Source organism: Poromitra crassiceps (genome assembly GCF_964638095.1).
Source record: "Poromitra crassiceps genome assembly, chromosome: 1".
Lineage (NCBI taxonomy): Eukaryota > Metazoa > Chordata > Actinopteri > Beryciformes > Melamphaidae > Poromitra > Poromitra crassiceps.
This window is the reverse complement of record NC_139623.1, coordinates 47539834-47565281: the sequence shown is the minus strand read 5'-3', so window position 1 is coordinate 47565281 and position 25448 is coordinate 47539834. Positions and strand designations below refer to the sequence as shown.

At 43.7% G+C, this 25448-nt stretch overlaps 1 protein-coding gene across 1 annotated transcript in view; it reads right to left on the bottom strand.

Annotated features, from left to right (window-relative positions):
* The window catches only part of gdpd4b (glycerophosphodiester phosphodiesterase domain containing 4b), a gene marked incomplete at both ends in the record, with an annotated part of 37022 nt that extends 14147 nt beyond the window's left edge, over positions 1-22875 (bottom strand). The window contains 10 exons of the mRNA XM_083646252.1: positions 4067-4291; positions 7792-7942; positions 13794-13876; positions 14184-14329; positions 15034-15127; positions 15225-15323; positions 15849-15908; positions 17633-17726; positions 21598-21701; positions 22690-22875. Of these exons, the coding sequence (XP_083502378.1) occupies positions 4067-4291; positions 7792-7942; positions 13794-13876; positions 14184-14329; positions 15034-15127; positions 15225-15323; positions 15849-15908; positions 17633-17726; positions 21598-21701; positions 22690-22875 (1242 nt within the window). The remainder of the gene's footprint in view (positions 1-4066; positions 4292-7791; positions 7943-13793; positions 13877-14183; positions 14330-15033; positions 15128-15224; positions 15324-15848; positions 15909-17632; positions 17727-21597; positions 21702-22689) is intronic.
* Between the last annotated feature and the right edge of the window lie 2573 nt (positions 22876-25448).

The window sequence follows — 25448 nt, the reverse complement described above, 5'->3', positions numbered from 1 at the left end:
AAAGTTGATTGTTATAACCAAAGTTATTGGACAAATAGTCGTGGAGAGGACCGAATCCAGGGCAGGTAATATTGAAGAGGAATCAATTTAAAAGGGTGAGATGAATCATTCTTTATACAAATTATGCTATCATAATGTCAAATGAACGGAAATGAGAACCTGAAGACCCATATGTTTGTGTGTTGCCATGTAAATAATTTGTTAGAATAGCAACTTAAGTGATCATTCAATGTGGTGCGCATTGTAAGCAGATGAGATGCACAAAGTTATGTTTGTGTCATTACAGAGAAGGACGTGGAGATGGAGGATACAAAGAGCCATGGAGGATGGTTCAAGGCAACAGATAGGAAAGGACTCATTGCTGGAACCTGGACAATTAATATTTGATAAAAAAGCGGTACAATTAATTATAGCAATTAATAATATGAAAATATAGGAAAGTAGTTTGGTGAGTATGAAAATGCATGCAGTACAAATTTAAGTGTAGCGAATGCGGGAATAATGAGAGAAATTGTCCAGTGTTGCTTGTTGGAGTCACTACATGAACAGGCAAGTGATTTATTATAATATAATAATTCCATATATAGGACTAATCTGAAATGAGTTATACAAGCGTCTGTCAGAGGTGCTAAACATCCTTAAATTTAAATTAAATCACATGTTTGTATAATATGGGACCTTACTGTGTGTTATGGAAAAGCGTGCATTCAGCTGTTTATCTGTCATTTGATTCGGGATTCCCTTTGCCTGCTTTAGGTTAGTTTGGGTCTCTAAGTCTGTGGTTTTACTTAGTTGTGTACAGGTTAGGCTGCAGAAGTCAGGAGCCAAAAACAAGAGCACTCCCTTAAGGAGGGCATCATGGCAGTGATCAATATCTGTCAATCATCCAGTTATTTGGACAATGTTCTTAAAACTCAACCAATTACTGTATTTAAGATTGTAATTTTGAAAAGCGAATGTGGTTACTTGGAAAGAGTATAGTTACCATTTGGTGTGGAAAGTCCATCTCTAATTGGGTGTTCAAGTTTACCTAAAGTGGTATTAAACTGATCTTTAAAAAGTATTATCTTTAATTGGTTATATCCGTAGAGTGCAAACACCCTTTTAGCACTGTGCAAACTCAATATTATTTACAGGCAATCAGATTGTAATGAAAATTGATATTAGGTTTGTTTGCATTGCAGAATGGCTGACCAAGAAGGAGGACTGATGTGGATCGTTCAAGACTCCAGGAATGTCAAAATATGACTAGGAATATGAATGAATGAGTATAGATAGGATGTGAGGGTTTAAGATGGATGAGTGTGTGAACGAATGGGAGTGGGCAAGATGGAGGCGAGATACTGGAAGCCATCAAGAGGACACTTCACTAGCATCTGACCTGGGGTGGAGCCAATGAAGACGACCCAACGCGCGGACGAAGAAGAAATAAAACTTGCCACAAGAATCCTGCACTCCCTACTTGAATTCAGAAGCATATGCCAAATATTGATAGTGAACTATAGACCTTGAAAGCTGTTAAATGTAATGATATGTACTGTGAATGATTGAATTGAATGTATGTTGTTGTCTAGTACTACAGTATGTAACTAATTAATTCTAGAAATATTATATAAAAGGCCTATTATAATATAGTATAAACATTATCATTATATAATAAGCATCATCATGGACTTTTGGTATCGCTGGTAGGCTGGGTTATGCACAGGCTTTTTAAGTGAGTGGTTCTATCAATAGGAATAGAAGCTCGCAGAGGCCTTTGCCTACTTCAAAGGAGAGCAAATGGAAAAAGTAGGTTACCTCTGAATGTGAATAAGCTGTTAAAAGCCACCGCACTCTGTGCAGAGCTGTGTGCAGGGTGGTTCATGACATGGTTCCCGGGTCATTTGATTCATAGAAGTGTTTTGGACTTTGTGGATTATGTGATCTGGGAAAGGGCTGCGCTGTGGACCTGCTTGTGCGTATCTCTGGATGGGGTGAGATGTCAAAATGCTGATGATGTATGCTAATATGTATGCCTTGCCATTTTGACTGTTGAGGACGTCGAAGATGTCTACATATTCGGATTCATGATAGCTGGACTTTTGCTGACCGGTGTCGGCATCGCAGTCGTCTATCGAAAAATTTCCATGACAATGGGGAATAATGAAAGCCCAAAGATACAGATCCTCATTAACATGATAAACGAGCTGGCCCGTGTTGTGAACTCTCAGTCTAATGCGTTCACAGAACGCATGAACTCTCAGGCTAATGCGACCACTGAACGCATATCAAAGGTGGAGGCTATGCTTGCAAATGTGGTCAAAAAACTGGACGCGATCTTGGAGAAGATGCAAAGCAACGGGACTGATGAGTATTAAGTTGAAGAGATGAGCTCCGAGGGAAAGATTTGGATTATACTTTCACTCGGATAACCAAATTATCCATCACTTATTTCGGATCCCCAGACTGCCCGAGGAGGTATGAGAAATTTTCACCGTTGAAGGGCAGTGGAAACGAGGAGCTAACACCCCCCCCCCCTAACCCTTCACCTAGACAGCTGCAAGATAAGACTTTGGACGAGGCCGTATATCCGCTCAACAACCGGGAAGGAGGCTCCCACTATCTGGTTGTTTAGGCTTACAGCTTCATGGACAATCTTTGGACATTCCTGCCAACACTCAAACTGATACACACCCACATTATCTATCCTCCCCCCACCCCGCCCCCCCCCCCCCCCCATGCCGCCCAGTCCGGCCTGTAGCCCTTGCAAACCTCAACCTGGACGCCACACCCCCCCCCCCCCCCCCTTCTCTCGGTCACACACATTGGAGCCCTAGCGGATGCTGCTGTGCGCGATATGCATAGCCTTCAATCATGCGTGAGCGAGCTTCTCCTCCCCTCTCCCACTGCTAAACCCCCGGTCCCTGCAACCCCCACTCCCTCCCCCACCTAGTTTGTTTGCAACGGATGTTAATTCCTTACATGTAACAACAAATGTTTATGTATTGTATAATATTCAAGCGTGCCATTATTCCTTTCAATCTAGAAATAATGTAAATAGTCTTAATTTGAGTATTGAATGGTGATTCCCATTCGTGTGTGTTTATGTCTCTAAATGTTGTACGTTGAGGACCGCAATGGAAATAAGCCGCAAGGCTTTATTGTGTTTTTATCCTCGGTGAACTGTCTGTTTCCCTGTTTCTGTGTTGACTTTTTCACCAAAATAAATCAATCAATCAATCAATAATAGACAAAAGTTGCAAAACAAAAAAAAGCAACTTTATAATAAATCCCTCAGTTAAGTTTTTCCTTAAAAGGAAAAAAAGGAGGGAATTGTAGATAAATAATTTACCCCTGTTCATTACTACTCCAGGGAGATAGAGGGCGCTGTGAAACTGCAGACACAGTGTCTGGGCGGAGCCTAGATCAAAGACTATAAAGGAGTAGAAGAGCCTTGGTTCTGGGTCATTTGTCATCTCCAGGAGGTTGTGTGAGCAGGCAGTGAACCGGATCCGTTTGTGGACTTTTGTTTTTGTAAATAAACTATGTTACAATTTACTCTCTAGTAAATGGACTTATTTAAAAGGTTAAAACGAAATTCCTCACCACACCAATCACCTAACTGAAGTTCTATATCAGTTCCCCTGGTATTTTACAGTGTGTAACTCACCTTGTGTGTCAACCCTCAGCTGCTGATTACTCGCCGTAGCAGTCGCTTCGCCCCACCTCCTCCCCTGAACACCACCAATGTCATGACTCCTGTGGAATTCCCTATGGGGGGATTCTCTATCCTATAAATCACTGACGTCTTCCTCGCGTCTCAGGAGGAGCGTCATCATACCATGGAGTCATACGCCAAATATAAGTGTTGTTTGTTGCATCATTAAAGTTTATTGTACTTTCCTTCTAGTCTCTCATTATTGAAATACTTTTCTCTGCCATTTTGAGCCATCAAAGTGCAAAGTTGCCATGGGCTTTAATAAGTTTTAGACTAAATACAGTAAGTCTAGACCAGAATTTGCTTTCCTTTATGTCCATTTGGTCTGTTTGAAAGCATGATAACTTATAAATTAGGATGTCCCACCTGAGAGAGTTGAATGGAGGATTCGTTGCGGATGACCTCCAGCGTGCGCTGGATCCAGCTGTCCCGATAGGGGTGACCTCTGGGCGGACGGTACAGGTCAAAGATCACCAGCTTCTCCATCTGGGCTGCCAGCTGGAGGAAGGCCTGCAGGCTGCAGACAGACTGGTTTCCTGCCCGCAACCACTCCTCTGCTCCCAGTGACCCGACCGTCCCAAACGGATTGTGCTGGGGAGGAAACCATCAATAGGTAATTAATACCATGATGTAGCAAACACCTCAATATGTTCTTCATCTGCCAGCTGATTGTGTTGGAGTACTAATAGTTAGAAACGAGACATTAACTATTCGCCAGATTTGTGTTCTTATGCTTTGCACATTGTAATTGGCTCTAGCTCAGTATGTGATTGGTCAAAAGTAACAAATTTGCAATTGGGACCCATCACCATGTTTCTGGGTAGATTGTCAGTCATCTTAGACATTTTTAAAAACATTTTGGAAATCTTCTCCTGAACCGTAAGTCCAAATGACACCAAATTTGGTATGCATGGTCAATGGACAAAGTTCTCGTTTGGTTTAACAATCAGCTAAAAAAAATGCCTCAGTTATTAGCCAATGAGATTTTCACAAAATGTGATCTGTCAGAACTCCACTTCACAGTGGCCTATGAACTTGAAATTCAGTGGGCACATCAGTGACAACCCCCTTAGGGACGATAACCCAACGAACGACAATAGAGTACCGTTGTCAATTTGTGCTAAGCTAACCGCTAACACCCGAATTCACAGATTAACGGCATCTACTGATGAACAGTGACTCGCATTCACTCCCCATCGCTTGTGGACGAGTGATTTTCAGAGAGCTTGCAGCTTGATTTCTTTCCCCCCCAATATTTTCTTTTTCATTTGATCCAAAACAGACACACACGAACAGAAAAACAAAAACAAACAAGCTCAGTCACAGGAAAGGAAAAGAAAGAAAAAGCATACTCATATCAACATTCCAACATTATAATGAGGTGCTACCAGTTGCATAAGGTGCTTATGTGCTTCCAAGAGACGTTATATATAGAATCCTGTGTAAGGAGTCAATGAGAAATCAGCTGGGCGAGTTACCTGTCGCCCCTAACCTCATCCAAGTAGGCCATAAATGGGTCCCAGATGGTAGAAAACTTCCTAAGTGAATTGGTCCTCAGGAACCTGGGTCTCTCCATACGTATAACTGAAACCATGTCCGTCAGCCACAGCTGAAAAGAAGGTGGAGAGGGGGACTTCCACTCCTTTAGAATGAGTCTCTTGGCGACAGTTGTCCCCTGTGTCAGAGACTGCTGCACAGCTGTAGGAAGGAACAGAGAAGATTCCGAGCAGCCGAAGATGGCAAATTCCGCCTCCGGCTGAAGGGTTTTATAAGCCTTGGAGTACCAATCAAATATTTTGGCCCAAAATGTAGATAGTGAAGGGCAAAACCAAAAAGCATGGGACAATGTACCATCTAACACTTGACACCTATCACATAGTGATGAGACAGAGGGGTAGATCTTGCGCAACTTAGACTTTGAATAATGAAGACGGTGAGTGACTTTAAATTGGATCAGCTGGTGTCTGCTGTTAATTGAGCAGAGTTGGACCACAGATAGACTCCTATCCCATATCATTTCAGACAGATCAACACCAAGTTCCTCCTGCCATGCCTCTCTTATCCTCTCAGTGGGGGCTCTGATGCAGCCATCAAATAGACACACAAATCTAGAAATAAGATGCCTGGAGTGAGGGGGGGCTTAACAAAACATCAAAATGCTTGTATCTTGATTTCCATTTTGTTTCAGGAAAGATACAACTGTACAACTGCCTCCCCTTGCTCTCTCTCTTATACCACTTCCAGAACAATGACCAGGCTTGGACCAGGGTTACTTGACCCATGTTCAAACCTTTTGTCAATTCACAACAAGTCACTCAACACTGGTTAATCCCATGAATCCCTGGTCATGACAGTTCAGATAGGACCCAGGTCACAATGCATAACAATTAACTCAGGCTGGAAATGGGCGGGGCAGACATGTCATATTCAGTGAGCAGCTGTTCCTGTACAGAGCCGCTGAACATTTCACAAATCTGAGGTAGAACATTCAAAACTATTATAATGAATGAAATCTTTTTTTCAAAATGAAATGAAATGCAACCCAGATGAAGTTGTGACCTCACGTGCTGCGGTTATCATAATTGTCTCATTTCCGGTTGCCAGCGCTTCTGTTACTGGTAGCCTTTATGCTGCTATTAACGGAGTTAATTTTGCTATATTATTCATTACTGCGGCTAATTACAATTCGTTTGTCCCGCCCCGGTTGTTAGCAAGCCGAATGGGGCCATTCAAACTGAAATCAACCTTTGTCTGACCCGCGTATCGGGCAACGCGGGTTAACCATTTCAAACACAATATCAACCTGGGTATAACCTTGACCTTGGACCTCGGTCTAAATGGGCTATTATTGTATTTCTAGTTCATGCAGAATTTGAAAACCCATTATAGTCAGAGACGGGCAGTATTTTAAATACATGTATTTAAAACACGTATTTCAAATACATTTGTGTATTTTGTCATTTGTATTTGTATTATTTGTATATTACTGACACAGAAGGTGATTAACAGCTGAAATGAGAGACAAGTTAGCTGTGCTGAAAAACAGCTAAAACTGAAATGGAAGAACTCTAGTGTGTGTTAGAGGATACACAAAGGAGAATACTGTCTCAGAGGACTAAAGAGACGATTTACCATCTAAAGAAACCAGAAAATGTCACATTTGAGAAGCTGAGCATTAGGACATTTTTCCTTAAAGAAATGGCTCAAAATGATTAATAGATCAAGATAATCAAAATACGGTAGGTAATAAATGTAATATTTGGCAATGAATCAATTAATTGACTAATCGTTGCAGCTATTTATCAGTTTTTAGAAAATGTATTTTTATGTATTTTCAAAATACAAAATGCGTATTTGTATTTCAAATAAATTTTTCAGACCAGTATTTTGTATTTGTATTGTGATAAATTTTTTGAGCACGTATTTGTAATTTGTATCAAAATACTTTTTGATGTATTTTCGCCCATCTCTGATTATAGGAGGTAACCAGTAGTCTCGCTGGCCAGCCTCCTCTCCCTTCCGTCTGAGGAGTCTGGCGTCTCCATAGTGGGATTGCAATGGGCGGCACTTAGCGGCAGTGCCCTTGGAAAATAGTTTCCAACAATCCAATTTGCCGTTTTCAGCATGTAGCAACGAGCTAGCGTGTAGGTTTCTGCCGTTAGCTTGCTAGCTTGTTAGCGTTGTTGTTTTCACTGAGGTGACAGGGCACTATTTACAGCGACACACAGGGAGGAGGGAGCGGAAGCCGCTCTGATTGACATGGTCGGAGTCAATGACAGAGTTTGTAATAAGCCGTGAGCGGACATCTGGCTTCCACCGAAACAGTCGCTCCAATGGGAGAGCAGCTGTAGAGCAGGGGAGGGCTTATCCCAGTTGCCTGTTTCCGCGCCGCCAGACTCCTCGGACAGGCTGACCAGCGGGACTAGGTAACCAGTGACATTTTCATGTAATACTAAATGCCTGCCGACACCACCTACAGTCTCAAACTCAAACTGCATCTACAGAAAAGCCAAGGAAAGAGAGCTGCCACAGTGACTGGACAGTCACGCTGTTTAATAGTTTAAGAAAGTGGATGAGCCCCAGGTACTGACAGAGAGGAACCAGGCCCCGGCGTTGAGGCTGTCCAGTTGGGCCCAGGTGAACATGGCTGCCGGGGCGTCTGTTCGGTTGGGGAAAACCTCCTGGATGTTGGTGGTGCGCCGCAGGGTGCGGTCATGCATCAGGAAGGGAACCCCGTCGAAGCTACAACAACAGGACAGGACATGTTTAAATGTAACAGTATGAATGTAACAGTTCAGTTAGGGGCCGACATTAATTAAGCCTAGTCACAGACAACCAACACATATAAGTCCTCTAAAACTAAACATTTATACTCAACTTGCGGCCCGGGGGCCAGATGCGGCCCGCGATAGGGTGCTGAGTGGCCCCCCGACCATTTTCTAATTCACAATGAAAACTAACGTTAAGTAAGTTTAGCTAAATTGTCAAATATCACAGCCTGCTTGCCGCCCAGGCACTTTTTATTTAACTTAACTTCCCTGTGTTTGTATGGTTGCTCTGATTATTGCTTTGATTATTTGTTTGCATTCTGCTTGGTAGTTCACATTGATGCTATGTGGGTTCATGACAGAGTAAAACTGTCAGACTAAACTCTGGCTGGTACCCCAAAAACCTACAATCCGCTACAGAAAAATGAATATTATTAATGTTTGTTTATTAATGGGCCCCTTGCAAGCGCGTCATTTTGGGTAGGGTTGGTAGGGTCCGGACCCTACCAACATTTCAGGGTGTCCAATTGTCCCTACCAACTTTTAAGCAACCTTATTTGCATTATCTTTGGAGTGCAGTTATATAGGTCATTTAGATTGTCTCCCCATATTTTGCAAGGATAGAATTGACCCGACCATTATTGAGTGAAATTAGTTTGCAATATGTTCAAAGTTACATTTACCCCTGTTTTTCACAACTGAATGGGCCAGTCCAAAAACCCCCGTTTGATTGGCTCATTTGGCTGATGACCAAACAAACGCCCACCCACACACATGGCTCTGACACACTACTAACACACCGACATGCCGCCGCCTCCTCCTCCTCCTCCCGCTCGGAAAAAGAGGGGTCGGTCCCCCTGCAGCAACTGTAAGTAACTCGTTACGTTAGGGTAGCAAAACGAGACGTCATTGTTGTAATTTTATTACTGAAAGTCCGACGCGCATCACGCATCGCATTTGTGCCCCAGGCTGTCAAACTGTGACAGGCTAGAGGCTGTAGACAGGGACGCTGCAGCCTTTTCTTACGGCCGGGACACACATCTTGCATGTGCGTGGCGTGTGCGTGTGCGTGGCGTGTGCGTGGCGTGCTTGCTGCGGCTGGCACGCCCGCGGCATCCACACAGGCAGCGTGGCTGCTGCGCGCTGCTGCCTGTCTGCCAACTATCTTCCTATAGAGTTTACCTTTTATTAAATTTGCTATAAACAATACAATGATGATTTTAACTGAAGATCGCTTGGGCTCACTTCAGAATCGAGGCAGTATAATTTGTGTGTGTGTGTGTGTGTGTGTCTGTGTGTGTGTGGTGGGGAGGGGAGGAACGAAGCCACTTGTAGCCTATGTGGTTTTCAGAGGGCAGGAGAACTGCAGCTGTGAGCTCAGCTCATCCTCTCGTCTCAAATCAAAACACAAATCACTGTAATATTACTGGTAAGTGAAAGTTAGTATAAGTCAGTGCACATTCTTTTATGCATGGTGTGTGGGTTTCAGTGGCAATGTTTTCTTTCCAAACCGGCTGTTTGTGAAAGAACATGATTAGATGGCTAAACCTACAGTTTGTGTTTGTTAGTTACAATTATGCTGACAGGACACATAAATATGGCTAAAAAAGGTTAAAAGAAACCTAATTTTTTTCATTTAAAATTAGATATTCCTCTAAATATGGCTAAAAAAGGTAAAAAAATAAAAGCTGCCGTCCTCGACCCTACCAACTTTGAGACCAAAACGACGCCCTTGGCCCCTTGCCTCCTGGCCCACAGGCAAACCAAGTTGAGTATCCCCGATTTAGACCATGGGACACTAAGGGCCCTATCTTCGTACGGCGCTATCGTTTGCGCTGCGTTTGCCTCTTATTGCTATCTTCCCAGCATCTTAAGCTATTGTCTGCCTCCACCGTCCAGTTTTGCACTGGGATGACACAGGTGTATGCGTGGCCCAGGCATGTCTGTGGGCCTCTACCATATCATGTGTCTCGCGCAAGTGTCATTTAGCGCTCTGGGGAAGATACCGTCGGATGTTCCAGGTGCAAAGAGAGGTTTGGGCGTTGCCCATTCCAAAATAGGAGTTCCAGCGCAATGTGTTAGAAAAAGGGGCCTTGGGTGCTCTCAATTTTAACGCCAGCAAATAGCTGGTCTTAGCGCAAACAACCCCACTACGCCAGGCGTACGCCTGAGCGCAGACAGTATTCCCCCGGCGCAGTGCAGGAAATCCTCGCTTGGATAGGCCCATTATGCACGGCTCGCGCGCGGACACACAATTCCCTCCTCAGAATGCCATGTTGATTTTCAACTAATCGACACTGCAGAAAAAAACACACCTTGATTTAACAACGAGAATTTGTTTGTCATGGTTTTGTGCGAAAAAGTGATTTGCGTTTTGAATTGGATTACCAGGGGAATGAGGGTCTGGCGGGGCGGGAGTCTGTAGCCGCTTTCACACCGGCCTTGAAAGCCGGAAAATGCACGGAAAATGTGATCCGCGCCTCCGATGTGAAAGTTGTGAATGCGGGTTGGTGGGTAATTGTTGTACGCCTTTCGTTCTGCCAGTGGACCTAATTACAGCGCCGGGTTACCCTGCAACCCACCTCCACCTGAAAGCGTAGGAGCGGCAAGCCGGAACAGTGTGAATGGTCAGCTCATTCATAAAAGAAAATACAGGGGAATCCACCTCATGCAGCAAGAAAGGCATAAGTGAAAGTAAAAAAAGGCGGCCAGGAGGAATGCTCCGTGCCTAGTAAGTAGGTTAGGCTTTATGCTCAAACGATGTTGACATTAACGGATATAATAATAAGCTTCAGAGGACGTTTGGTGACAAGCTGGAGAGACAGTAGATGGTCGGAGAGACGACATCCGGTACGGGATGGGATTAGCACCCCAGCCTGGCTCTCTCGTGAGGGAGAAATCCACAAACGCTACGGATTAGCCTCCTGAAAATCTGTGCAAAGATCGGCGTGGCCTGGGGTCCTTCAGGCTAGAGCGAGGTGCTCGCCGCAGGCGAATGACGTACAGCGCACAGGCCTTCTTGAGGTGTGCTCTCTGCCCATGGTAGGATTGCCTTTTCCCCGGGAGGGTCTGGTGAGACGTAGGTGAGACGTAGGAGGAGCCCGGCCTGGAGTCACCCACACAGGGCCTAGACCCTCCATGCACCGAAGGGTCTTACAATACTGCGGTGTAGCACTAACTCTATTGCAGCGGATTGGGCGTGATCAACCCTTCCGCAGGCAACATTGCAGACAGAGTAGGAAGGCTGATCCGTGAGCCAAAAGAGTTTATGATGATGATGATGATTATGATGATGATGACAATAACCTATAATTCTAGCACCGTTCTTGTGGCCAGATGGTGTAGGTTTAAACATGCCAACATGAAATGGTGAGTGCTTCATTTGCCCAAGTTTCATGAAAATATGATCAGGAGTCAGGAGCAGATCTGATTTTTAATGAAAGGCCAGTATGGGTCTCATATATCCGCAGTGTTGGGGAGTAGTGAACTACAGTACATGTAGTTGAACTACGTAGTTGAACTACATTTTGCAGTAGCTTGCTGTTAGTTCAACTACATTCATATTTGCGTAGTGAGTCAAGCAGGCTACTTAAACTACTTTTTGTTTTTTGTTTTGTAGTTTAACTACCGTAAATTCCGGACTATAAGCCGCGGCTTTTTTCCCGTTTTTTGGCCTTTTTTGGCCCCTGCGGCTTATATAACGGTGCGGCTTATCTATGGATTTTTTCAGCAAACGGCCACTCGGGAACCTCCAAAATCTATGGATGTTGGTATGAGGCAGAACGAGAGCAAGACAGACATTACGAGAGCGAGACCCTGATTGGATGATGTTGCAAAAAATGTGCCTCGCGACCTGATTGGAGCACTGTGCCACTACTCTCTCTCAGCCACTACGGTAAAACACCCTCCCTCCTCCCTCGCTCCGGGGAGAAAAAAGCAGCGATTGAGCCTGAAAGACAGTCTGAATGAAATTGAATGTAACATTCCCAATTCTATGTATTACATTCTAAAAAACTAACGGCAACATTTTGGAAGGCTAAGCCACACAACTAGCTCGTTGTAATCTAACATCATGCTTCAAAAGATGGAGAACTGGCTATGTTACGACGATGGCGGCGAGAAGAAGAAGGAAAGAAGGAAATCGAGCAGCAGCACGTAACCTTGGCATCAGGGTGTTGACACAGAGAGCAGACGGCCGAGGTGCCGTTCAGATCCGACTGAAGGCTCAAGTTTGCCAGTGGATCCTGACAGCGTGGAGGAGTGTCAAAACATCCACGATCACCAACGGGTTCCGAAAGGCTGGACTGCTGCGTGATGAAGAGGAGGACGCCGCCACAGCTGAGGGCCTTCAGAGGCTGTTCGATTCCGACAGTGACGAAGAGGAGTTCGTTGGTTTTGAGAGCGACAACGAAGGAGAGAGGAGAGTGGCTGACGAAGCCACCCTGAGCCTGTTCGTTTCCGACACTGAAGATGAGGAGTTTGGTGGTTTTAGTACGCAGGAAGAAGACGAAGATGAGGATTAATGACTTGACTTTTCTGGTTACAGCCGTGTACTGCACCTTAGCCTAAAAGATGAAGACGAGGATTAATGACTTTTCTGGTAGGCTGATTACCGTATATTTTAAGCAGCCGTGTTACTGCAACTTTAGGCTTACGCGCTTACTGTCGTGTTACAGGCACTTTATTTTGCACTTTAAAAAAAACACATTTAATTTAGCCATTGATATTGCCTCGTCAAGCGCTGTAGGCTTTGTTTTTTGTTATGGTACTACTGTAGGCTATAATGTAGATCAGTGGTTTTCAACCTTTTTCATGCCAAGGACCCCTAAATTTACACAGCACAGTACATGTTCTGTAGCTACTATTGCACTAAATGGTAACACTTGAATACGTTATGCAAATATGCAACTTGTTTTGTTGAAATGTTAATAAATGGGAGCTTCCCCAAACAGCCATCTCTTTCCCGACAATCCCCTCTGTGCACGAAACCTTACATATGGTAATTAAACATCAAAACACCCGCGGCTTATAGTCCGGTGCGGCTTATATAAGAAAAAAATAGTCAACTTTGAAGGTGCGGCTTATACACCGGTGCGCCTTATAGTCCGGAATTTACGGTACTCAAACTACAATTTTCGGCAATAAAATGATATATATTATTTCACCATGACTGTTGAACTAGAACCCCCTTTTGACAGGACTGCCCCTTTTTCTTTCATCCTGATCGCTTTGAAGGCAGCATAAACCGTGAAGGCAGCCAGGATCCCACTAACGTTACTGTACTTCTTGACAAGACACACAGCCTACTGTATGCTGCCTCTGATTGGCTTGCCCTGATATTTTTACCCTACCCTTAAACACTCGTAGTCAAGTCTTTACTGTTGATTTGTCTGATAAAACAAAACCCAGAAGAACCCAGATTTGTTTACAACAACAAAAATATAACATTGAATGTATTGGGTGTCAACTATTGCAATAAACTCAATTGAGAGGCATATTTTTGCTGGCATTGTGCTTTTTGTAGGCTATTATATTTTATTTCATATATACGTGTATACATTGTCAATTTAAAGTAGTTTGAACTACTTTTTCTGCGTAGCTTGTAGTTTCCTAAACTACATTTCTCCCAGGGTAGCTTTGCTGTAGTTTCAACTACTTCCATTGTGAAGTAGTTGGTAGCTTCCTAAGCTATGCTTTCAAAGCAGCTTCCCCAACACTGTATATCAGTCTAAAGCAGCTTGGGGTCACATGAGCTGCAGTCAAAAGCGTCCCCACTGAGGTACACGCTGGTTTCTTAAATGCTGGCTGGAGCCCTGCTGGCTGACCTGACGGTGACGTCTGTCTCCAGACCTTCACTTCCAGCTTCCACAGCCTTCTCGAATGACATCAGTGTGTTTTCTGGAGCCAGCTGCGAGTCGGATCACACACAACGATGAGGAAAAGGACAGCAGTACATTCACATACTACGTAGGTGCACATAGGTAAGATATTCATTCATTTGATCCATTTTCCATCCCAGCATGCATTGGGAGGCACCCTGGCCCAGTACATTGCAGGGCTTGCAATAAGATAATTTGACTAAAAAATATGCTTGAATAAGCATAAGTAATGATAAAGGATACAAAAATACTTGCCAGGCATGTGATTTTGTGCAGTGTTGTAACTGTGCCATTTCAATCAATTTAATGTCATTTGAATGATTGTGTCCCACTCACCATGGGTGCTCCTCTGTGCCCGATGAGGGCCGGTGCGGGCCCCAGGGTGCCTTCCTCTTTGATACAAGGGGAATACAAACCCAGGGGCACCAAGTAGAGGGCAAACAGGACAGCCAGGTATGCCCCTATGATTAGGCCCCGCCTTACTGAAACACAAACACACATACCAACACACACAACGTGTCAAAGTGTAAAAGGGGGTTTGACAGACTGAAAGAAGATAGTCAGACGTATCCAAATCAAAGCAAATTCAGTTGTGAAGGCTGTATTGTGTAGCTGTACACTGACAAAAAATATCAACCTTAACAAATCATTTAGTCTGTACTTTCAGACCGGGGTGGGAGAAATATGCTTCACTCGCTCGAGTTTGACTGCGAATTATTCGCCAAAGTTGAACATTTTCAACTCGACTAATTTGAGCGACTGAAGCGAAGATCGCCTCAGTCACGCTGCAAAAACGTTGCCTCATACCTCTAATCGCGTGTTTGCACAGTATGTAAGTCTCAAAATCTTCCACTTTCTGGGAAATAATATCAGTTTCCAGTAGTTTCCAATGCAAATCCACTTGTTTCACACATTTATTTGAACAAGTGACATCCTCTTGATACTAGTGGAATGATCTGTCTTATTTCGAGACATTGTCACATGCTTCTAGAAAACTCAAAACTAGTGAAATTCTCATCTCCACAACCCATTTGCCTAATGTTTCACTTATTTTGAAGGCAAGAAGATACTGCTGCTAGGCTATATGACTTGCTATCAACATTTTTGCAGTGTATTATGCCCATTCACTTAAAAAATGCCATTACACCTTGTGCAAATCGAACACACGACACGGACTGCACCTCACCTCTGCTGTTCATGCGAAAGAAATGCAAAGCTATTGGCCAAGCCAGGGCTGTTATCAATAAGACTCCGCCCAAATGTAAATACGGTGCTGTGACCTGGTCAGGACACAGACATAAAAAGCTGGGGTTAGGAGCGGCACGTGCACAGAACAGCTGAAGGCCGATGGGAGAAGAGGAAGAGGAAGGGAGTCACCTGGAAGGAAAGCAGTAAGGTCGTCCATTCTTTGCTCCACAGGTCAGACAAGACGGCGGTGGTTACGACAGAGAAAGTCACACTCACCAGGATCCCGATCTAAAAACAAGGCAACCGTAAACATGTAGTCCCCAACCAATGATGCAGTCACCCTTTGGACCAATCAGTAATAAGTCTGACAAATGTAAAATATTTAAAAAAATTCAAAGGTCCAAGTCTGTTGTGGGACAATGCTGACTGCTAGTGTTTTATTTTTGCCAGGTGTGACACCCCATATTGATCGATGATGTAAATGATACAGTAACACTTATCTGTGTACATAAATGTACAAAACTAGCCCTGCAACACTGGATTTTGTGGAAGCATCCCTGGCAGCCTGCCAACAAACAAACTTGGGTGTCCCAATCGAGAGTCTGTGATCCAACTCCCTGAGGCGCATTATCACCCACGTGAACAAAAGTGTTGAACAGAGCAACCGACTGACATTGTGCTCCATACAGCACCTGCTGTCGTGAGAGTGAAAGTCTTAGGACGAAACTGTTTTTCAAGAATGGTGGAAAATAATAATAACATGCAGACTGTTGTCACTCCACAATCACATAGTGTAAAAACAGGAAAGATTACCTTGTGACTCCAGTGTAAATAGAGTTTCTGGCCCTCTGAAAGCAAACACACAGCCAGCAGCTGCATAGAGGAAAAAAACACATGTAAACACACACGCATGCGCGCGCACACACACGCACGCACACACACACACATACACACGCGCGCACGCGCACACACACACACACACACACACACACACACACACACACACACACACACACACACACACACACACACACACACACACACACTCACTCTCCAGCTGTATTCACACTGGTCAAATCAGATGTTTTTCACATTTGGAATATGACCTCTGCAGTGCGAATCCACTAATAAACTAATGACAGATAAGAGTTTTGATCCAAAACAAGATAGCCACCATATGGAGAAAATGGTAACCTACACTGACAAAAATTGACAGCAAAAAAAATAAAGCAAATGATGAAGAGACTTTGTAAAGGATGGGATAGGGATAGGGTTAGACAACCAGTGATCAATTCTCCAATATGTAACCAATCAATGTTTTTTTGTTAAAAAAAATATATTTACAGTTTTGTGATAATACATAGACAGTGTGAGACAAAGAGGGAAAGAGAGAAAAAAAATCATAAAAACTATGGAAATTAGACAGTGACAACAACAAAAACAAGACAAATCAAGACAAAACAAAACAAGAGCAATACTTACTAATACTATGAAAAAAGCATGTTCATTTGGAAGCACTTCAAAAGCGTGAATCCTAGATCGAACATAATTTCTGAGTTGCAGAAATCTGAGCCAGTTTGTACCAGACAAACTTCCGCTTCAGTAGATCAAAGGATGCGAAGTGAGCATCTATGTATAAGTCTTTGATGGAAGCTAGTCCCTTTTCACTCCAAGCATAGTCATTTCTATCTAACCATGGAGCCAAAAAGGAGTGATTGAAACAGATTGGAGTATAGACAGAGACATCTGGTAGACTCAAAACACTTCTAATTTGGTTTGGAATTCTGAGGGAATTTTTTACAACAAAACTTGAATTTTCTAAAGTAAGTAAGTAGGGTTCTCTAACTTAGCAAATAGCATGGCGGGCAGTGAAGAGTTGCCAATAGAGCTGGCTTCCATTTTCAGCCACAGGGGGGCCCCGGGAGACCAAAACATTAGAGCCCTAGCGTTAGCAGCCCAGTAATAGTGCCTAAACACTGATAAGGCCAGCCCTCCTTCAATCTTACGTTTTTGCAGATGAATTTTTCGAAATTCTATGGTTCCCTATAATTCCAAATGTAAGACAGAATTATGGAGTTCAGTTTTTTTTTAAGCGCATGTAAGAAAGATGGGAAGGTTTTGACACAGATAGAGAAACCTGGGAAGTGAGACCATCTTAATTGAGTTTATACGACCAATCATGGACAGAGGCAGGACTTTCCAGTTTTCTATACCTTGTTTAAGTTTTAAAACAAAATCATCAAAATTCAACTTAACTATTAGTTTCGGATCTCTGGGTATGATCTGAATCAGGCCTAGATAGGTGAAGTGGTCCTTTGTCAATTTGAATGGGAGATTTTCCAGAAAGCCAGGAGTGAAAGCTTCAGAGAGAGGCATAAAGTCACTCTTTGTCCAGTTAATTGTGTATCGACAGCTTGCCGAAGGAGGTAAATAATTCTAGAAGAAGAGGGATCGATTTTTCTGAGTTATGTAGGTATACTATTACACCGTCGGCATATAAGCTAATACGTGTTTCAATCCAATCAATGGTTTTTAATCAAATGCTATTTTATCAGCAAACACATAATAGCACTGATAATAATAGTATGTGGCCTCACCATTAGCACAGCGATGTAGGTGAAGAGGGCTGCGGCGATGACCAGCAGCACCACAGACCAGGGAAACCAGAAGCCCAGGTTCCCAAAGTTAAACCTGAGGTAGACACATAAACACACCAGGGAAACCAGAAGCCCAGGTTACCAAAGCTAAACCTGAGGTAGACATAGAAACAGTGTGAGTGTACATACAGTAGGCCTATATACTGTACAGTAGGTCTACTTTAGAAATACTAAGATGAAATGATCATCTATACCAGTGATACTCAACTTGCGGCCTGGGGACCAGATGCGGCCCTCGAAAGGGTGCAGAGTGGCCCCCTGACATTTTCTAATTCACAATGAAAACTAATGTTAAATAAAGTTTGACTGAGCTGCAGCTAAATTGTAAAATATGGCCGTCTGTACAGTATATGTTCTTAACTAACTTAACTTAAAGCCCCAATCAGTAAGATTTTTGACATATACTGTAATATAAGAGCTTTTTAGTCACAGGACATGGTAGATTGACTTGTAATAGGGAGACCCTCGTCTTTATTTATCCCACACCGCCCTCCATTGGCCAGCCCTGGGACTAAGCAGTTTGCTGCCAGCGTCCCGTAGCAAGAAAAAAGAAAAAAGAAAAGGACGCGCGCATGTGCTGTACAGCGGAAGCGCTGTGTTCATGAAAACAAGGAAGTAACTCGATTCGGATTTGCTACGAAAATGATGTTTCACGGAACTATGGATTATTATTTCATCACGTGGTGAGTACCCGATGTCACAACATGTACATAGGGCTTTCTGGCGCTGTGTTTTGTTGACTTTGAACGGCGATATCGTTATCGATACTATTGGACCCAGAGGGCGCAGTTTCTCCAACAGTAAAACTTGGAAAACTTACTTACCCCTGTGTGCAAAACATTGTGAGACGAAACTCCGGCTGACACCCCAAAAACCTACAGTACAATCTGGTATAGAAAAAAATTAATTCATGTTTGTTTATTAACTGGCCCCTGGCCTCCTGTTATTTTGCAAACGTGGCCCCCGGGCAAAACAAGTTGGGTATCCCTGATCTACACAAAGGAAACACCACATTAGAATGTCTGAGAGATGTACAAAGGGAGAGAGACATACTGCAGATGTACAGAGGGAGGGAGACACACTGCAGATGTACAGAGGGAGAGAGACACATTGCAGAGGGAGAGAGACACACTGCAGATGTACAGAGGGAGAGAGACACACTGCAGATGTACAGAGGGAGAGAGACACACTGCAGGTTTCAACTGAGGGGATCCACTTGAAAAACATTGAATTTCAAAGAGATTCTACCCCCTTCCTATTAAAACACACCAGGTTTTTGGTAGATTGTCCCTTTGGACAATTGAATACACTATATTTTGATAATAGTCTCTGATAGAGAAAATTTACATCACATTAGCCTTTATTTGGACAATCACTAGTTATTAATATATTCATATAAATTTCCATTTTAGTTACATATAGTTATGACACAGACAGACTTCATATTTAGATGACCTGTGTACATACACAGATAGACATCGTATTTGGATATCCTGTGTACATACACAGACAGACGTATTTAGATAACTTGTACCTTACATTTGCAGCTCCTCTCTATCGCACACTGTGCCCTGTCACTGTGCCACGGTGCCCTCTACAGGGCCAGAATAACAGATAGGTTGAGTCTACAGAGTAGCCTTCAAGTGTGCGTCAAGACATGTAATCTGATGTGTGTCTTATAAGTATCTTTGACTTTCTGTTCAATGTATGTAAGCCTGTGTATCCATCCGTGAATATACAAGAGTGCATCTCTTGGCCAAGATCTATGTTAAATACATCATATCAGACGACTTCTTCTGACTCCTGGCTCCATCATTTCATTTCAACTGGTTTCCTTCAAGTGGTTCACTGTTTACCTTTTGGCTGTGGAATTTCATTCTCTAACAGTCTCCATGCTCATGCTTATGCATAGAACTAGCTCCTTTCACAGTTCTTTTTATTGGATTTCTCACATTCACATAAATTACAAAAGAAAAAAAAACGCCATTCCCTCCCAACAGCGAACTTCCCCTACCCCCTGCTGTCACTCTGTATTTAGACTTGCTGCCTTATAGAGGAATGTAGCACATGGACGTGGTATGCATAAGTGTACACAATGAAAGATGATTGCAAGGCATTTAGCAATGCAAGGTTGAGTTGGAAAAAGAAAAGCATTTGAGTTATAAGAGGTAAGGCAGAAGCAACATGCCAAGACCAAAATGTCAAGAACCGTCCAGATCCAGATGTGTTTCCAGGGTCAAGCATACAACTAGTTCCATGCTTAGTAAGCATGTTAAAGTCGAACTGAACCCGTTCGTCACGTGCATATGAGTCCGTTTCAGACTGAAAACATAGTTTGTCTAAGATGACAGGTTGAGAGGCGGGTCATAGTATCATGTCGATGATTTTATTTGACAATTCTGGGGACTGGATTGGGCTTTGGCCAATCCTGGCGTGTTCCGCCTCCAAATCGAGTGGGATTCAGTGTGTTGTGGCGCTCCCCTCGGGAAGAGCCTTTTGACAGGAGGTTAGTGGCTGAGTGGAGCTCAGCGAGCCGCAGGCAGCCAGCTGCCTTCGTGTTGCCGAGCGGAGAGTGCAGCACGTCGGCCTGGAATCTCCGAAGTGCGACCCCTGACAACCAAGCTCTCGGATGCGCGCGCCATTATCGCTGCTGTAAATACGATATCCCTGGAATGCGCGTTTTAACAAGCCAGTTACATTTCTTTGCATTCTTAGAGATTATAGTTTTTGTTTTTTGTTCATGTTTCTAACAATTGGCCAAGTTAGTAGTTAGTTTATGGGATAGGAATTCTGCCAGATGACAGGCACTAGGCGCCATTTTCTACTTCATTTGGAAGAGAAAATTATCCTGAAATGAAGATTTGATTGACAGCTGCATGTCGTGATATGATTGGTTGAAATGGGGTAGAGATTTGATAGTACTAGGTGACGTCAGCAAACTGTACATTACTGTTATCAATGAAATCTTGAAAAATGAACTTTTGATGTGAAAAAGTGTGAAAAACTAAAGAAATTAGATTGTTGTGATTTTCGAAGACGAAAAAGAACACACAGAAGCACACAAACAGCACTGTTGTTCACACTATGCTTTAGCAACGTTATGCACAAATTACTATTTTTTAAAGTGCCCCCTCCCCAAATTGTGTAAATGCCCCCAGTTCTTAGACAGTGGGGGCAAAAGTTGCCCCCAAAATATTTTTTTAATTTCCTACACTGATCTGGGTATGCTAAAGTGTTAGCATGGAGCACTATCTGGTGCTGAGGCTTTACTGGAGACACGTGGATGATTTTGCTGTCCAGTTAAGTCGACCAACGGGACAATCTGCCAAAGGCTTCGTGTATTGGTCTATAGAGAGGCAAAGTGAATGTCACTTCCTGCTTCAGCACTGTACCAGAGATTTTTATCCGCCATTTATTTTCCCATAGACATTTCGTAAAATGCTTATAATTTTTTTTTCACTTTGTCAAACCAAACGGTTCAGCTATATTTAGAATCAGGAGAGACCATAGAACATTCACTTTCACTTGGACTAAAACCTAAAAACAACAACATTGAAAACATATTTTCTGTAAACCCGCATTTTTTTTACATTTTGGTCCGAGTGAAATGTTACAGTATGCGATCTCTCCTGTTTCTAAATATATCTGTACCGTTTGGTTTGAACAACTAAAACTATTACAAGCATTTTACGAAATGTCTATGGGAAAATAGATGGCGGATGAAAATCTCTGGTACAGTGCTGAAGCAGGAAGTGACGTTCCACTTTGGCTCTCTATAGGTCTATATGACTTTGAAAGCTGCAGGGTGTGTATGTGTGCAATGACTCATGCATAGGTTTATTTGTGTACTGTATGCTGACGTATGATATGACCATGCTAATACTGTGTGTATTACTCAAACCCACCAGTCAAAATCATTGTAGTCGTTCTGTGCCTCGCCCCAAAAGTAGAGAAATAGCAGTGTTATGCAGAAGGCCACCACGAGCAGAGCAAAACTGGCTCCTTCCAACTGCGGGAGAAGTAGACACACCACAAGAGAGGACATACATTGCTGAGAGGGGTTCCTGAAATACATAAAATGTGTTTTTTGCTTTGTGGAATTATGTGGAGATGGAAGAATGACCACTGACCCCTAAAGGAGAGAGATTGTAAAGAGTGTGACGCAAGGCTTTAAAATTGGCAAACATTGCCCTTTGCTTTCTGCTCTTCACAGAATCATTTCAGTAATGAAGTGGAAGGATAAGAGTTGTGTTTAATTGTTGAACATCGTTGTAACATTGTTTTTAGAGTTGGGAGGCATTATAAATTGACAGTCTAATCCCATGTAATAATGTTGGACTTGAATAGACTGGGATAAAGGAGAAATTGTATTTGTTACATTGAATTTGTTCTTTCTACATCCAGTCTGCCCTAATGATTTATATTTGCTTACATGGATTCATTGTTTGAATGTTTCCGCTTGGCTTTTTGTGTTTTCCCTCCTTGTATTTATGCTTTGGCAGCCTGCTTGTCTAACACATGCATGTTTGGAATTGAACTGCAAACTAAACTGAATTGGGTAGAAAGTTAATGTTTGATTAATAGTGTTTTCGATTCAACAGATTTGGGCTGCTACATTTTGGATTTAATCTATAGAAAATATTTTATACCAATATTGAATATCTTTATTTCCCCTAGTTTCTCTCAGACTTGTACTCTTGACAGTCTGAAACAGCTGTTGATCAGTTGATAGGACACTAAAAACTTTCTGCTGAAACCCAGAGTTGTGTCTGTGTGCATGTCTGTGCGTGTATGTACGTGTGTGTGTGTGTGTGTGTGTGTGTGTGTGTGTGTGTGTGTGACTTTGTTCAGCAACAGACGTGTGTGTGTGTGTGTGTGTGTGTGCGCGCATTGTGCAACTTTGTTGCAGCAGCAGAGGTGTGTGTGTGTGTGTGTGTGTGTGTGTGTGTGTGTGTGCATGCGTGCGCGCGCATGTCTCTGTGTGTGTGCGTTGTGACCTTGTTACAGCAGCAGTCTCTGGGCTGAGTGCGGCTCCTGTGGTAGCGTCTCCACTGGCAGCTGTACAGCCCAGCCAGGCAGGAGACCAGAGGCCGGTGTTCATAGCGCCGGAGCAGTGTATCGCGGACGCCACGCAGCCGGCCAAACTGCAGCCGGGACACCGCGGTCAAGGCGGGGGGGGGCATGGCTCACACACACTCTGATAGGCCTGTCACCCTCCTCACACACCTGAAACACAGCATGGCAAACAGGGAGGATCCCTAATGAAATATCACTGTTAATATGATTCCCTACAGGCCAGGACTGAGAGTGTTTCAATAGTGAGTTTATTATCCCATATACATATATCTATAGTTATCACACACACACACACACAGCTGCAGGGCGGATGAGCCTGCGCTGCGGGCGAGCCTAGGAATCGATGCCTAGTATATATATATATATACAGCAGTCTCCAAAGCAAAAACCTCCTTTTTCATTTCAACAATTCAGTCCTCTGCCTCCAACCCCAGGAAACTTTTCGCCACTTTCTCCTCCCTCCTCAATCCCCCCTCCCCTCCCCACTTCCCCTCTTCCCTCACCGCAGATGACTTTTTGACCTTCTTCACCAAGAAAATTGCAGACATCAGCTCATCCTTCCCCCCTCCTGTCCCTCAGAACACGTCTCCTGTCTCAGCTTTGAATACTCCATCCTCTCCTCTCAGTTTCCCTTCTTCCTCTCCCCTCAGCCCTGGAAAAGTACTACAACTGATCAATTCTAACCGTGCCACCTCCTGCCCCCTGGACCCCATCCCCTCCTCTCTTCTACAGTCTATCTCACCCGATATATTGCCCTTCCTCACCACTCTCATCAACTCCTCTCTGTCCTCTGGTACTTTTCCGTCAGCCCTGAAGACTGCTAGGGTCCGACCCCTTCTCAAAAGAACATCCCTTGATCCCATAACTACCGCCCCGTCTCTCTCTTCTCCTTCATTTCCAAAACACTTGAACGCGCAGTCTCCGATCAACTTTCTATCCATCTCTCCCATAACAACCTTTCCGATCCCCTACAATCCGGCTTCAATCCTGCTCACTCCACCGAAACTGCTCTCCTCCTGGTCACCGACGCCCTCCATTCTGCCAAAGCTTCATCCCTCTCCTCTGTTCTTATACTCCTTGACCTATCCGCTGCTTTCGACACCATCAACCATCATATTCTCCTTTCCACTCTCTCCGACTTGGGTATTACCGGCACTGCACTTTCCTGGTTCTCTTCCTATCTTTCTGAGCGCACTTTCCAGGTGTCCTGGAGAGGGTCCCTTTCTAACCCCTGCACTCTTTCCACTGGTGTCCCCCAGGGCTCTGTTCTAGGTCCTTTCCTTTTCCTTCTCTACATGAAATCACTTGGTCACGTAATCTCATCCCACGGTTTCTCCTATCACTCCTATGCTGACGACACCCAACTTTACCTTTCCTTCCCCCCCTCTGACACTCTAATTGAATCACGCATCTCTGCCTGTCTGAAAGACATTGGAGCCTGGATGGCTGCTCACCACCTCAAACTTAATTTATATGAAGCAGAACTCCTCTTTCTCCCTGCTAAAGACTCTGACCGACCTCTCCATCACCATCAACAACTCCACCGTATCACCCTCCCTAACAGCCAAGAACCTCGGAGTGATACTCGATAATCAACTCTCCTTCTCCCCTTTCATTGCTGCCACCGCACGTTCCTGCCGGTTTGCTCTCGACAATATCCGAAAAATCCGCCCATTTCTCACCATAGAAGCATCACAACTCCTGGTTCAATCTCTTGTCATTTCCCGCCTTGACTACTGTAATGTTCTGCTTGCCGGTCTCCCTGCCTCTGCTACCCAACCATTTCAACTCATTCAAAATGCTGCAGCCCGTCTGGTTTTCAATCAAAATAAATGTTCTCATGTCACCCCCCTCCTACGCGATCTACATTGGCTTCCCATCCTGGCTCGCATTAAATTCAAGACCCTGGTTTTGACCTACAGAGCAGTCCATCAAACAGCCCCTCCATATCTACAGCCAATGGTCAGTTTCCAAACTTCTCACCGCTCCCTCCACTAGTGCAGGACGTCTCGCCCCTCCCCCCCTGCGCGGGCCTACAGGTCGACATGGTGGAATGAGCCCACATCTTTGCCCATATTCAAAAGAAAACTAAAAACACATCTGTTTACTATCCACTTTCCTACCTCTCCCTCTACTGCACCTCTTTGACTCCTGAATTGTTTTATACACTGTAATAATCTGCACTCTTGATCATCTTTTATCTATGTATATTTTTATCATGATCACATATTGTCTGTTTTAATCTATTTTCATTGTTCTGCTATGTTTTATTGTGTGATGTATTTTATCTGTTGTACGTCGCTTTGGATAAAATCGTCTGCTAAATGACAATAAAGTAAAAAAAAAAAAGGGCCTGGCTAAGTGTGTCATATACTGTATGGACCTGGTTAAGTGTGTCATAATACTGTATGTTGGACCAGTAGTTTGTCAAGCAGGGGCATGCCCAAAACATATGCATGTGATCTGCTGGAGATTGCTGACATCTGTTACAAGCATCTAACCTGACATCCTGCATCTCCTGTACAAATATTGTAGCTATTGAAGGTGTATAACCTATTTTACGGACTCATTAGGTGGCGACAGTGCTCTCCAGATTAGAGAAAGGTCCGGAAAACAGCAGGAAAAAGCCCTGTGATGAAAGAGAAACCGCTCATGCTGCAGCCAGAGCCATATAGATTGC